Source organism: Penaeus monodon, chromosome 38 (assembly GCF_015228065.2).
Source record: "Penaeus monodon isolate SGIC_2016 chromosome 38, NSTDA_Pmon_1, whole genome shotgun sequence".
Taxonomy (NCBI): domain Eukaryota; kingdom Metazoa; phylum Arthropoda; class Malacostraca; order Decapoda; family Penaeidae; genus Penaeus; species Penaeus monodon.
In genome coordinates, this window is record NC_051423.1 from 20,018,794 (window position 1) to 20,033,793 (window position 15,000).

The window sequence follows — 15,000 nt, forward strand, 5'->3', positions numbered from 1 at the left end:
CGCAGAAGGGCAAGTGCTGTTCAGGGGACGGTGCCCGAAAATCCCACCTATGAAGGGGTTCGATCCTAAAAGGGTAAGATTTGGTGACGGGAGTTCTAAGATGTGGGTGAGGGGTTAGGAAGGGAGATGGGGGACTGATCTGTTAATGGATGGGTGACTGATCTGTAAAGCGTGGGTGGATGTGTTATGTAGATGGATAGGTGGATGGAGGATGGCACGTGTTTCTTAGTAGGTGGATGGATGGATAGATGGGTAGCATGGCTGATAGATGGATGGAAGGAGGAATGGTTTATGTATGAATGAATACATACGTGGACGGCAGTTTTGACAGATACATGGTTAGTTCGTTAACTGGTAACCGGTGTTCCGAAAATGGAAGGATAAAGGAAGGTGTGTTCTACTGATGCATAAAAGATAGATCGATTGATAGATAATGCATTCGGCAGGGATAGATGCGGGATTCGAAACATGGGTTGGTCCTGGGTTCGAGGGAATAGGCTAGGGGCCGTGGTTGGATAGAGGGTGGATGGTGTATTTTACAGTTGGATAAGTGGACAGATCGTGGTTGGTGTATTCTGCGAATGGATAGATAGGTGAATACATAAAGTCGATAGATGGATGGATGCTTCTTCTTCTTTAACGTAGTCAATGTCTGAGCCGCGTGTCACAGCATGGACATCAATGTGTTTCAGTTGATGCTCTTGGAGTGAGTACTGGTGAGGTCCAGTTCCTTTCCACGGAAGTGCCGTGACTATTTGGTAATCATTCTTCTTTATCCGGTTGGAACCAGCACTGACTTGGTGGTTTTGGCCACCAGTGGCTAGGTAGGCAATCAAGGTGAAGTTCGTTGCAAGGAACAACGTGTGGTCGGTGACTAACCTCGAATTCAATTGCCGTGGGCACAGTCTTGAGTCGACCTCCAAACCATTCGGCCCGCAGCCTTGGGATCATGGGCTTCCATGATTTTTTAGCAATTAGAGTGGTGGTGCCCTGCTTCGCCCGGTGTTTTTATCGAGCACAATCCTATTAACGCACTGATTGACTTGCTGCCACCAGTGGGTAGTAGCAATCGAGGTGAAGTGATGGATGCTTAGTGCTCTCTATAAATGATTCGATAAATGCTATGTTCTCTAGATGGATTGATTAATGCGTAAGTGATGCTAATGGGATATATAGTGATGACAATAATAAGGCAAGTATACAGATAGATATTGAGTGTTCTGTAAATGGCTGATCGATAGATACACAGATAGTTGTTGTGTGTTCTGTAAATGGCTGGAGAGAGAGAGGTGCATGGGTGACGCTGTCTATAGATGAATGGATCGATTGATAGATAGATCTAAGCGTGGATGATGTGTAATACAGATGGGTGGTTGGGTGTGTGAGTGTATGTAGTCATGTAATGTGTTTTATGAATGAACAGATAACGTGTTGTATAGATGAATGTGTACATAAATAGACTATGTGTTTTATTGATGGATAGAGATTATTCTAAAGAGATGGAGTGATGTATAGATATACTGATTATACAAAATGGATTACTAAATAAGATGGATGGTGAATTCTATAGATAATAGATGGATAGGTTATATGTTTTGTAGATTGCCGGATAGATCCACAAGGTACAGAAATAAGTAGGGGATGGACTGAGGTTGAATGTTCTCTGAGTTTTTTTTTTTTTTTTTTTTTTTTGTGAATGGAAGTATATATGAAGACCAATGGGTAAATATAAAACCAGATGTACAGAAGGAGAGGCAACATTATAGACAAAGAGAAGAATAAGAAAAAATACAAACGTTCTGGTGACCTTCCTCTCCTTTCTCGTAGTTCCTAGGTCGCTGGTACGAAATCGAACGCTTCTTTGTGTCCTACGAGGGCCTGGCGGGTAGCTGTTGGGTCGAGAACTACCTCTACGATAAGCAGAGGGGCTTTTTCACTCGTTTGGATTGGAAAGACCACTTGTAAGTATATTTTTGGCAAAGGCGTTCGTGTGTGTGTGTGTGTGTGTGTGTGTGTGTGTGTGTGTGTGTGTGTGTGTGGTGTGTTTGTGTGTGTGTGTGTGCGTGTGTGTATAAGTATATAAATATATATTCCCTGAAATTATTTTGTATCCTCTCTCCCCCTTTTATTGGGAAAGTTATGATAATTATAAACATGAAACATGTAATAATATGAAATATTTTTATAAATATATATTAACATGGGTCAACAAACACACGTTACACGTGCACACAGACATACATACATACAAACAAACACACAAACATGCTCATTCACTAAAACCATATTATACATTTGTATCAAGCAAATAAATTGTTGGCTTGGAAAATATGAACCAAGTTAAATGTAAATTTATTGTGTAAATTTATCAAATAACTGACTCTAACAATTAAAATAACTTTATTTCAGGACAGGAAAGATCTTAAACATAGAAAATGGATTAACTTTTGATGAATACGAACCAGCAATTATTCATTATGTTGTACAAAGACCAAGCATTCCAAGTGAGTATTTTTCATTAATTCATTGTATGATTCAACACTGATATTCATTTCAAACTCTAAAAGAGATGAAAATAGCTGAATTTAAATATTTGTCATCATTTTTATTGTACCAGTGTTTTTAGTTTTGATTATCTACATTACCTTAAGAACATATGGTTTCTAAGCTCTTCCCTTACTTTTCAGTTTTACAAGGACAGTACCGCATCTTAGCCACTGATTACTATAGCTATGCTCTGGCGTGGCAGTGTGATGAACTGCCTCTGGGTACAGCACACACTCGTAAGTGGGCAATGACTTTTCCTAATGAAATTTATCACTAGTTTATATTAAACATTTTATGATGCCTTATGATTTGAAATCTGGTTTTACATTTGACCCAATTACCTATCATGAAAGAGGAACTTAACCACAATTTTGGTTCTTTAAATATGCACATTGTCTTTCTTGAATATTAACTATATCAATCGTTGCAGAGATCCTGTGGTTCCTTTCCAAGACCCAACACCCAACCTATGAGACAGCTAAGACAGCAAAATACATTGCCCATTCCCTTGGACTGGATACCTCTTTATTCCAAAAGCAAGACAGGAGGGATTGTCCACCATAAAGGAAGGCATGGGGTGGGGAAGAGAAAAGAAAACATGAGAGATACTGAAAGAGAGAGAGGAGAAGATGAAAGATGATGGCGGGAAAGAATGGAAGGGAAAAGAGAGGCACTGAAAATATTAAAAGGAAAGAAAATTACTTAGTTTCATATTATTGAAAATCTTTATACTGCAAAGATCACCCCAATGAAAGAGAAAGTACACAGAGTACACAGCTGTTTATTCATACTGTTTTATTATATAGTCATCAATTTATATTGTGCATTTTCTTGTTATTTCATCTGTAAGAGATTGAAAAGTAATTAATTAGAAGAAAATTTAAATACTGGAATATCCTGACCTTGAAATCTAAATGTAGTGACTCAGGGAAAATTCATGTTCAAGATCATGAGATCTGTACTAATAGGTCTAACCACTGTTATGCATCTTGTTGAACATTTTGTTGATGTTAATAATAAAATATAAATACAAAATGGATTTTATTAATAAATACATAAAATTACTTTCATTAAGCGGACTGTTATTCACAATATCTGGGCATACTCTAGCTGCCTGCGCTGCACATATCTCAACAAGGTTACAATTGCAGCTGGAGTGACACCTTCCACACGGGTTGCAGCAGCAATCTGGGTTGGAAAAAGCAAAAGAGAAAAATGATACATAACCTTCATTTTTAAGCCAGTGATGCCAGGATGGCAAAAATGCACGCTATGTCAGTGTCCTTTTAGTGTATTAATTGTGTTTACTACTAGTTCTATCTACCTCACCTATTTACCTGTTTTCTTGATTCAAAAGTCATAATAACAGTATCACTATAAATAACAGTAAGAAAAAAAAAAAAAAAAAAAATTCTACTGTTTAATACTATATAACATTATGATATCAATAATGATAATGACAATACTGATATCAATTAGATTCCAAGTCACTGAGGACTTTTGCAAAAAAAAACTATGGGAGACAGTGGAACCAATGGGTGAAGTGTCTTCTGTTAAAAACTAATGCAATATCATATATTATTATCAGTGGTACCTCCAGGTCATTAACAATCCATATCTCTTACCGTTGCTGGTCTGGCTTTTGACAATTTACTTCGCATTTCATTTGATATGTTGATGGAAGAACTGCAAGCAACACAGGGATTCCATTAAAACAGGAATGATCTTAAAAAAATAACCACATATTTAAAGAAGGAAATCCAAACTTAGTCATTCATATATCAAGCGCTTCCATGCAAAATACACACTCACAAGCGTACCAATAGTAATCCATATCAAGAGGGATGACAAGGGAAAGATCCCTGCGAACTGCTTCAATTTCTTCACTCTGGGCTGCCACATGGTCAGTGTACAAGGCTTCAATCTTCAGCCTCTCTGCTACCTTGGGGTCGCTTGCAAAAGGACGGTAGGCCGGTTCAGCACATGCCATTTCTTCGATGGTAATGTGCCAGTTTGCAGTGCCAAGAAGCTCCAGGCCACTGTGGGAAGTGCAATTGAGACAAGTCTTTTTTTTTTTTTTTTTTTTGTAGGAGAATAAGATTTGTTATTATTACTTTACTTTTTTTATACATTAACATCTGTAATATATAAAATATTGGAGGAGGAGGAAGCAATGGCAACACAAAAACTAGAATAAGGCAGGATAAAAGAAGAAAGAAAACGAAGCGGAGGTGGAGGTAGAGGAAGACATGATGTGGAAAATGAAAAGTAACAAAATGAAAAAGAAGAGCTCAAAATTCACCTAAACAAGGAGCCTACCTCTTGAGTACTGGTGCTTTAGGTTCCTGCCTCTGGAGCAGATGAGCCCAAGTCTTGAAGCTACGAACATCATCTCGAAGAACACTTAAGCCTTCTGTCAGCTTCTCTCTCATGTATACTGTCTTATTGAACCTCTCCTCTGATACACATCCTACTTTGAATCCTACCAGGTAAAAGAACATAGTTTATCATCAATTTCATCTACCTCTTATATCTACTTGTCTAATCAAATATAATGCAACATGTCAGCTTGCAGACAGAAAACACAGTCTTGCATTCTCTCTTAGCTCTTCTTATAGAAAATGAAATCTATTGGAACATTGACAGGTCATCCTTGTAATTTTTACTTTATGTGATGATGGATTGACCCTCCTCCCTTTTTATATCTGTATGAGATCTAAGAAGATGAATAAACAGTAGGGAATCTTAATAAATCAAATTCTCTGATACAAAAAAAAAAATAAAAACAAATAAAAGCAACTGAAATTAAAGCCTACCTTTTTCAGTCAGTCGTAGATCAGCATTGTCAGGCCTCAGTTGCAGCCTATACTCAGCACGGGAGGTGAACATTCGGTATGGCTCGGAGGTGCCCTGTGTTGTTAGGTCATCAATGAGGACACCAATGTAGCCCTCAGTACGATCTACAGTTATGCCTTCTCTTTTTAATGCCTGAAAGAGAAGTTTCCACATCATTGGTTTCATGTATATAAACACTTATACACTTAGTCCAGTATTTCTAATTTTCATTACCAGTTTATCTCAAGAATAGTACAAGAATTTATAGTGAATACCAGAAGCAAAACACAAAAGACACTACAAATCACCTTTGCTGCAGCATTTATTCCAGCGATAATACCCTGGGCAGCAGCCTCCTCATAGCCAGTTGTACCATTGATCTGACCAGCCAAAAAAAGCCCTGAGATACGACACGTTTCCAGCTGGGGAGTTAATTCTCTTGGATCTACGTAATCATATTCCACTCCGTACCCTGGGCATTAAAGTTTATATAGTAATAGGTTGGAAATAATTGATATTTTTGTATCAACTCTTAAACATTCATGTAAAATCAGAGATATGTGAGCTGGATAAATGATCAAAAGAGCACATGAACATACATCCCCTAATCTTTCTCTCTTTTATATATACACAGATACACAGACAAGGCATAAAAAGAAAGAGAGAGACAGAGAGAGAGAGAGAGTAATATTCCAAAGCCCATAGTTATAACAGTGTCTATTCTACACACATCAGAATCTAACCTGGAACAATCATTTGGCAGTTTTCTAGGCCTGGTATAAGCCTTATCATCTTTTGCTGGTGTTCTGGAGGCATGGTGCATGATAAGCCCTGTGGGTACACCAGCTCTGACTCCAACCCTTCTGGTTCTAACCAAACCTGGTGTCTTCTTCCTTTAAATCTATTTGTATCAAGTAAAAATCACCAATGTATGAGTACCAATTAAACTATGATATCCATATGCTCATAGTGATACAAAAGTGCGAGTATCTGCTTTTTTTCACTATAACATTATGATTAAATATTAAGTCATGAGTATGTATGTATGTATGCTTTTTTTTTATGACTAAATATTAAGTCAAATCTCTCTTATTCACCTCAGGATTTTAGATTCTATTGAAGGGCAATATCTGGGTCCACGTGTTTCTTCTTGCACATGGCGATTTAGGTGTAAGGTTTCTCTGATGATTTTGTCAACCTCTGCTGTTGTATAAGTAAGGTGGCATAGGAGTTGATCTTCAGGCTGTAGATTCAGGTTACATCATAAATGGCATTTTTAAATAGAACTACTCCTTCTTGAACAAAAATATTAATTCCATTGTACTAAATATATGCATAGGATTAGAAAATAATCAACAGTCATGTAAGATAAAGTCCTCTATTATGCTATAATGAAGCTATGCAGCATCTTTAGAAGCTTTTACCTTGATCCAAACTTTCTCATTCATAAAGGAGAACGGCACCGGTGGGTTGTCTGGTTCTTGTGTTAAGCAAACTGAGAAATCAATAGTGTCTTTAGCTATTCTCGGTGGAGTTCCTGAAAAGAAGGAAGTATTAGAGAGAAAAAAAGACAGTTGATTTAAGAAGTTCTTTTTAACCACTTTCATGCCCCCCCCATAAGGAAATCTCACGTAGTTTTTAACAAAATCAATATTTCAGACTTCATGTTTACAGAACATAAAAAAAATACATAGACAAAGTAATACAGACCTGTTTTGAGTCTACCAAGCTTAAACTGTAATCTCTCTAATGTATTTGCCAGTCCAATAGCAGGTGCATCACCCAGTCTGCCAGCTGGTTTGACATCCAACCCGATGTTAATTGCTCCATTCAGGAAAGTCCCAGTGGTGATGACAACAGTGTCACATCGAATCTCTTCACCATTATCAAGAATGATGCCACGGCATTCTGCCAGTCTTGTGGAGTCTGTAGAAATAATAAGCAAATGAGTATTTAAGAGGTATTATTTATTAACAAATATATGAGAAAACTTTGATATCTCTGTAAATTTTCACTATTTTTAAAAATTTATTTAAAGTCATTTGCATCAGAAGTATCAATACCTTAATACATACGCTGTCATTACTATATCTAATAGAAAAACAAAAAGGTCCAATATGTACTTCCTCCACAAACAAAAGAAATTGAAGATATTGAACATGTTTCACCTAAAAGAACTGTTAGTATTTATACAAGAACAAATTGAAACTAAGAAGGAGTGAGAAAGAGAAAAAAAAATTACCTTCTTGGCTGCTATTAGCATTACCACCTTCCTTTAAGATCAGGTCTTCTACTGCTCCTTCGACTATTGTTAAGTTTGGAATTTGGAAAACTTCTTCTTGGAGATGTTGCTTGTATAAGGTACGATCTATCTGTGCGCGAGGACCCCAAACTGCTGGACCTTTTCTGCGGTTCAGAATCTATGGGAAGAAGTTTGCTTAGACTTTACAGCCACAATCTACTTACATTATCAATACTCATATTGTCCCTCGCATGTAAACTGAATACCATACAATTTATGAAGCCAACAGGAATGTTCGGGAAAGAAAATGAGAAATTATAACAAAAAATTAAAAAAAAAAAAAACAGAAATATGATACATACAATTAACAACTCTAAAAATATAAACATATCCTTTAAGTTAGAATGGTATAGAGTATATATATATATCCTAAGTATATATATCCAAGATATTCATTAACACCACAAACCTTGTAATGCACTCCTGACAGATCACATATCCTGCTGCAGAGTCCATCGAGGGCGTCAACTTCTCTCATCAAGTGACCCTTCCCGATGCCCCCAAAGGAAGGGTTGCATGACATCTCACCTTTTGGGATGAAAGATCAAAACCACATGAAAAAGATACAAAAAATAAAATCATTATATTGCAAATCTTATACTATATTTTAATGAGAAATATATTGCCATAAAAGTGGACATACATAGATCAGTTATATGTTTAAAAAAAGATAATTCAATTTGAAAGACAAGACGAATCATAGTACTGTACTAATTACTAAACACCAAATTATATTGTCATCTACATATTTCACCTTATAAAACTAATGAAAATAGATCCCATACCCTTCCAAATATGAGCACAAGAACACATGGTGAGTGAAATATACAAAACCATTTTTTATACCTTTCATTGTTCCCTTTCTTAAATGAAATAAAATAAAATAAAATGAAAAAAAAAAAATAATAATAATAAAATAGAAATAGAAATAAAATAAAAATAAAATTAAAAAAAATAAATGAAAAATAAAAATAAAAATAAAAATAAAAACAAAAATATAAAATATAAAAATAAAAATAAATAATAATAAAAATAAAAAAAAAAATAAATAAAAAAATTAAAAGAATTAATAAAATGAAAAAATAAAAATTAATAAAATAAAAAAAGAAATAAAAAATAAAAAATAACACATAAAAAAAAAAAAAATATAATATATATATATATATAATATATATATATATATATATATATATATATATATATATAATATATATATATATATCTATATATATATACTATATAATATATACTAATAATAAAAAATAAAAATAAATAATTAAATAAAATAAAAATATATAAATAAAAATAAAAATAAATAAATAAAAACAAATAAAAATAAAAATATAAAATAAATAAAAATAAAAAAAAAAATAAAAAATAAATAAAAATAATAACAAGTAAACAAAAAAATAAAAGCATACCTATTTTCGATTTCTTGTGAGTGATAAGCAGAGTCCTGGCCCCCATTCTGGCAGCCGCGGCACAGGCTTCGGTGCCTGCATGGCCTCCTCCCACCACGGCCACGTCGAAGACCTCTCTTGAGGCGACCTTGCTATAATAACTGACATTCTTTAGCGTGTGTGCGACTCTGCACCAACTCAGCATCTGTACGCCTGTTAAAGAAAGAAATCATCATTACAATACTAAATACTATTATAAATATTAATAAAAGAAAGATATTAATCAAAAAAGACTATAGAAAAATATCTTATTAACAATTCTTCCTTGGGATCTATCTTGGCAATAAAACAGAATGAAAATTTATATTCTCACAAAGCAATAAAAATGAGTAATGTCATATATACACTAATGCACATACAGAATTTTTTTTTTCTTAAACGGCAATAAACTGAGACAACTGACAATTGGGAAACATACGTGATATATATCAGATATGAATCCAATCTGAGAATCTTTCAAGAGATATCATCCCAAAACTGACATTTCTACTTTACAGCATCCAAGGAGCATGCCATAGCGACACGATAACTGCTATGCTTCAGCGAAGATAAAGTTATCACCACTATATATTCCACGGCAAGGAAGAACTTGTCGAGTTTCCCAGGCAAATTACTGTTAAATGTAGCTGTAATTTGAGATAGTTTTTTTTTTCTCTCTCTCTCTCTCTCTCTCTCTCTCTCTCTCTCTCTCTCTCTCTCTCTCTCTCTCCTCTCTCTCTCTCTCTCTCTCTCTCTCTCTCTCTCTCTCTCTCTCACATGTCCCATAAGTTTGTAATTGTGAACTTGCGCAGGTAATACCATAGATGAAAAAGGTGTCATTTTTGGTCATTCTGATCGTTACACGCTAAAAAATTTATCTCGTAACACATAGCTGCATGAAAATGACACTAAACCAACCTAAGTCTCTCCAACCGACGACCAAAATGTCACACCATAAAAATTTCTCTGAACAGACAGCCTCTGCCTGTGACTCGACCCTAAGCCAACCTCCAAAACTTCTAAAAATAACTTCAGGGGAGATTTATTGGCCCTCGACAGAACTCAGAACGTAAAAGCCACATTATCGCCACATGCTTGCCTACTGTTAGCTTACGGCTTTAAAGAAATGAGTTCAATTACTCATTTTACACGATATTTATCCAGCCTTACACAACATGCAAAGACCTTCACCCTTACTTCTAACACGTTAAACCAGAGCCATAATCGCTATAAATCCTTCCACACTAACTGGGAACGAATTAGTACGTTAGTTATTGTCTATCTGAACACATTTCAGTCACGAATCACGATGAAATTACAGAAAATAATGGAAGAGACTTTTCAGCTGTAAACCACACCGACCTCCTGAAGTCCACCTAAGGAAATTTTCAAACTCTATTAACTTTATTAAGAAAAAAAAATATCCCAAAAGCTCTCATTAAATAAAGAATGCATGGGTATAAAAGAAGGCAGAAAAGGACTACGATATTAATGATAAAATTTCTCAAATTCTGAAATATAACACCACCTATGTGGTTTAGAGGGTAAGCATTCAATTTTTGACCATCTTGCGGGGCGGCATAAGGTCAAAACTCGCGTAATGTTGACCTCCATGGTGGTCTTGCGTGTTGCCAGATTCGATTAATTGGATTTTTTATTTTAACTTCTATCTTCGCACATATAGATTCCTTGATTATCATTTTGTGCTCTTATGGATTTATGCAGGGATTTTTAGCGTGGAATGAGGAAGACTTTGACAGAAAGGGAACTTTCGAGAGAGAATATATGAATCATGCAGGTGGATCCGAATGGTATTGATAAATTTTATGCTTCAATACTCAACATGTGTAAATATCTTCTTGAATTGGATATTTTCACTCGGAATAAATGAAAAGATCAATTTACATTGAAATCTACCAATGAATACATTTTGCGATGTGCGATGATAACCAAAAAGAATAAAGTAATGATTCTAAGTAAGGGATCCGGACGAGTGGTGTTGTTGTGTCAGCTGCTCGAAGTCGGGCTGGAAACTTCTACCTGTCACCTTATTTATCGAATTTTCACCTTACTCACCCCTTCCACGACGAAAACATGGATGATAACACACAGAACGAAGAGGTAGGTTTGCTCTAGAGGTCCGGAAATAAGGGTAAAGTCCATATTTTTGGCTGATTTTGGGGGGGAAGTAACGAGAGCGGAGTCCGTGAAGGGGATGGAATTCGCTCGGTCTGTGGGAGGAACATTATTTCCGTTCTTATTTTATTTATTGGCCTTTTCTCTCTTCCGGCATTGCCAATTTGTTGTGGACTTGCGGTTTTTCGTTTCGCTCTTAGGCGATGGAGCTTTGATTTGCCCCCAAAAGCATTATTTCCGAAGTTGAGCATTGTTGCACTGTGTAGGAGGCCAAAAGAGAAAACCTTTTTGCACACATCATTATTCACTCATAATATCTTTATATTAGCTTTTATTCAGCCCGTAATTAGTCAGGGGATTCTTGATGTGAATAAGAATAATGAGAAAAGACTTTCCAGCCTCTCACAACAAATTTGCAAAATGCAACTCAGAGGATTACACAGTCATGGTACACATACTCTGAATAACGATTTGTCTGGAAAAATCAGATGGTTTTTGTTCTTATGAAGTACTGGAAACTGTGTAACTTGCCAGGGAGGTCAGCAAACCCTTTCTTACTAGAAAATAGGTGATGATGCAGTGTTGGCTTAAGAGATACAGAAGCCACAGTAATTGGCTGGTGATGAAAGTGCCGGAGTGTGTGTAATGATTTGTGAACAGCAAAGATCTTGTAGGCAGGGTCTGTGTTTATGGCTTGGTGAGAAGTGAGGAAAACCTTCCATGCGCATGCAAAATAATTGGGCTGCTTAGAGGTTTTAACCCATTATTCCCGGTTATCAAAAATCTCTGAGAGCAATTAAACTCTGGTGATATCTGGCAGTGGCCCGACAGTGGGCGCGGGAGTCCGCTGAGTTAAGCCGAACGTCCCGCTCCACGCGCTCGGGCGTGTTGCCGCGCGTTTGAGCTGAACCTATCAACCATGCGGTTCGCTATGACATCCTAGCACGTCACTCGGCAAGAACGGGTTGAAATGAGTTTATAACTAATTTTAATTTTTTTTCAACAGCACCAGTTTGTCGTGGATGAGGTGAGCACAATCATTAAAGAAAGCATAGAAACCGTAATAGGTGGAAATGCATACACAAGCGCCAAGGTAAATAATTGGACGTCGCAGGTGGTGGAGAATGTCCTCGGAAACCTTTCGAAACTCAACAAGGCCTTCAAATATATTGGTGAGTTTGGCTGTATTACTGTACGATTTTTGGCATTTACTTGATACTGTTTGCTTATATCTGTAAGATGCCGTACAACCCTTGGAATCTTGATTTGTTAGTTTTCAAATGAATGGGGGACAGAGATGGAAATGAAGAGAGAGAGTGTGAGGGAGTGAGTGAGCTAGGTTTCAAAGTACATTAGTTTATCATAAAACTTGAGGAGATAGCAGACCTACTTTCTATCAGGATAATCAGAGTTTAGAATATGTATAATGGTGGCTCACAATAACAGTAATTTTAATAGTGATAACAGTTAGTAATGGTAATGATAATAAAACAATAGAACTGATAAGAAAAAAAAAAGAGTAACAGAGGTAGATATTGAACCCATAGAAGTAATTCAAATAAGTCCAGCTAGCAGTCAGTAATTGCTATAGTTAACATTCCTTTAATGTTATTCTTTGTTGGGACACTGCAATGGATCAACATGAAAGTCTAATCCGTTTGATTGCAGTGTGGCTGAAACTTTTTGAGAATAAAGTAGTTGAAATAGTAAACCTTCCAGCTATCCTTGACATAAAAAGATAGATAAATGTGGCCCAGAAGATTACCTCCCCTGTTAACAGGATTTATGAGGTATATATATATAAGCAGCAAGATTATTGTTCCAGGGGGTACTTTTAGATCCAAAACTACACTATAAACCCAGTCTGCTGCCTCCGACAACCAGCTCTGATAGCTATTTAAGGTTGTACTGTCTTGTTGGGGAATGAAAGTGATAAATGATTTTAAAATGTTTTTCTTTAATCATTTTCTTAGCTCTTTATCTGTTTTTGTGATATAGTAGTTGATGGTTGAATGCTGATTATGTATTTGAATTTTATTATTACTGTTGTTGTTGCAGTTGTAGTTAATATTATTAATAAAATCATTTGTCATCATCGTCATCCTTATATATTTATTTGTTTATTATCATTATTTTATATATTTATTTTTATTCATATAAAAAATTCATATAATATATGTAAACATAATATTAAATTCATATATTTTTAATGCTGATAACAGCTGTAGATCTTATATTAGGTACTGGCCAATTCAATATAAGTGTTTTAAAAGTATATGATAAGGATATATATCATCTTTAGATACCTACACGCACACGCACACGCACACGCACACGCGCACACACACACACACACACACACACACACACACACACACACACACACACACACACACACACACACACACACACACACACACACACACACACACACACACCTACCTACCTACCTACCTACCTACCTACCTACCTACCTACCTACCTACCTACCTACCTACCTACCTACCTACCTACCTACCTACCTACCTACCTACCTACCTACCTACCTACCTACCTTTCTTTGCATGTGTGTGTGTGCAAAGTCAATATAAATATTTCCTAATATGACAACTTACATTATTGAAAGTGCACAGATGCACAAGCATGACTACAAAGGTAGATGCACATAATCAGCTGATCTGTACTTCCCTTCAGTGACGTGTGTCATCATGCAGAAGAACGGGGCAGGACTACATACTGCCAGCTCGTGCTACTGGGACAACACCACCGATGGCTCATGCACTGTCCGCTGGGAAAACAAAACGATGTATTGCATTGTCTCGGTCTTTGGGTTGGCCCTCTGAAGATTCTCAGGGACACGGGACTCCAGAATATTTATAATGTGAACTAAAAACTGGATGCTGGTTTATAGTCGTACTGGCCAGTGGCTGGTACAGTGATGTTTATCACACCATTGAGATGCCTCTTTATAAATTGAGAAGGAAAGAAAAAATGGCCAATGAAGGACAAAACAAATGTTTATATTATTGATAATGCTTATGCTATCCATATGTAGATATTAAGTTAGTGCAGCTTATATTTTATTCCAGATGACCAATGATCACAATCAAGAAAGCTGCTGCTTACCTTTTTTTTTTTTTTTTTTTTTTTTTTTTTTTTTTTGTCCTTTTTTTGGGCTGTATGTGATAAAGACATCATTTACCCTGATATAACTGCTGCGTTCTTCATTTCACTCATGCATAACGTGACCATGTTGACCGCTCCACGGATTGGAGATGCTTGGTTTTACCCCTCCTTACTCAGTGTCATACTAGTGCCTGCTGCCTTACATACATGGTGTTTCCCGAGATGTCATGCTAATGTATAGGTATATGATGTGAATATTGTGCTAACCCCTTAAGTGCATTTTTCTTGGTTATGAGGATATATATTCAGATGGGAATTTTTCTGGGGTTTGAGATGCAATGACTCTTGGATTGTATGACTGTTTTGCAGAATGCTCTGGCAAAAGATTGATGGAGGCAAAATAAAAGAATAAAACCTATTTCTTTGATGATAAAATGTTTCCTCAGTCTTTACATGACGTAGATGGAAGGAGGTCCGTTAAGAGGGATAAGTACACCTGTCTTTCATTACAGTGTTGTTTACCGAGAAAGTCTCACCTGTTGGAAATTCGTGGCTGGTTTCTTGTATACAGAAAGTGCATCAACAGTGATGAATATTTTGCAGAAAACAATGTGA

General features: G+C 36.1%; 3 protein-coding genes across 6 annotated transcripts in view; 2 read left to right on the forward strand and 1 right to left on the reverse strand.

The window, feature by feature from the left end:
* LOC119597163 (apolipoprotein D-like) overlaps positions 1–3,582 on the forward strand; it is a 7,131-nt gene extending 3,549 nt beyond the window's left edge. For both annotated transcript variants that reach the window (XM_037946691.1, XM_037946692.1), the window contains exons 2-6: positions 1–73; positions 1,828–1,961; positions 2,410–2,504; positions 2,688–2,783; positions 2,978–3,582. The exon at positions 1–73 is cut by the window's left edge. In XM_037946691.1, coding sequence (XP_037802619.1) covers positions 1–73; positions 1,828–1,961; positions 2,410–2,504; positions 2,688–2,783; positions 2,978–3,111 — 532 coding nt within the window. In that variant the 3' untranslated portion in view covers positions 3,112–3,582. The remainder of the gene's footprint in view (positions 74–1,827; positions 1,962–2,409; positions 2,505–2,687; positions 2,784–2,977) is intronic.
* LOC119597162 (protein MTO1 homolog, mitochondrial-like) lies at positions 3,574–10,500 on the reverse strand. Of its 3 annotated transcripts, none has more exons than XM_037946689.1 (14): positions 10,443–10,500; positions 9,106–9,297; positions 8,094–8,212; positions 7,625–7,802; positions 7,093–7,308; positions 6,807–6,919; positions 6,480–6,625; positions 6,126–6,283; positions 5,691–5,854; positions 5,364–5,535; positions 4,867–5,029; positions 4,368–4,586; positions 4,173–4,233; positions 3,574–3,735 (listed from the first exon to the last, which is right to left on the reverse strand). In XM_037946689.1, the coding sequence occupies exons 2-14, from the start codon at positions 9,287–9,289 to the stop codon at positions 3,634–3,636; spliced, it is 1,995 nt and encodes a 664-aa protein (XP_037802617.1). In that variant the 5' UTR covers positions 9,290–9,297; positions 10,443–10,500; the 3' UTR covers positions 3,574–3,633. The 3 variants fall into 3 exon arrangements, with proteins under 3 accessions (XP_037802617.1, XP_037802618.1, XP_037802616.1); XM_037946690.1 differs by lacking the exon at positions 10,443–10,500 and adding an exon at positions 10,321–10,341; XM_037946688.1 differs by lacking the exon at positions 10,443–10,500 and adding an exon at positions 10,294–10,315.
* Positions 10,501–11,087: 587 nt separating this feature from the next.
* The window catches only part of LOC119596984 (dynein light chain Tctex-type 1-like), a 5,011-nt gene continuing 1,098 nt past the window's right edge, over positions 11,088–15,000 (forward strand). The window contains exons 1-3 of the mRNA XM_037946399.1: positions 11,088–11,244; positions 12,266–12,431; positions 13,954–15,000. The exon at positions 13,954–15,000 is cut by the window's right edge and continues 1,098 nt beyond it. Coding sequence (XP_037802327.1) covers positions 11,218–11,244; positions 12,266–12,431; positions 13,954–14,102 — 342 coding nt within the window. The 5' untranslated portion in view covers positions 11,088–11,217 and the 3' untranslated portion in view covers positions 14,103–15,000. The remainder of the gene's footprint in view (positions 11,245–12,265; positions 12,432–13,953) is intronic.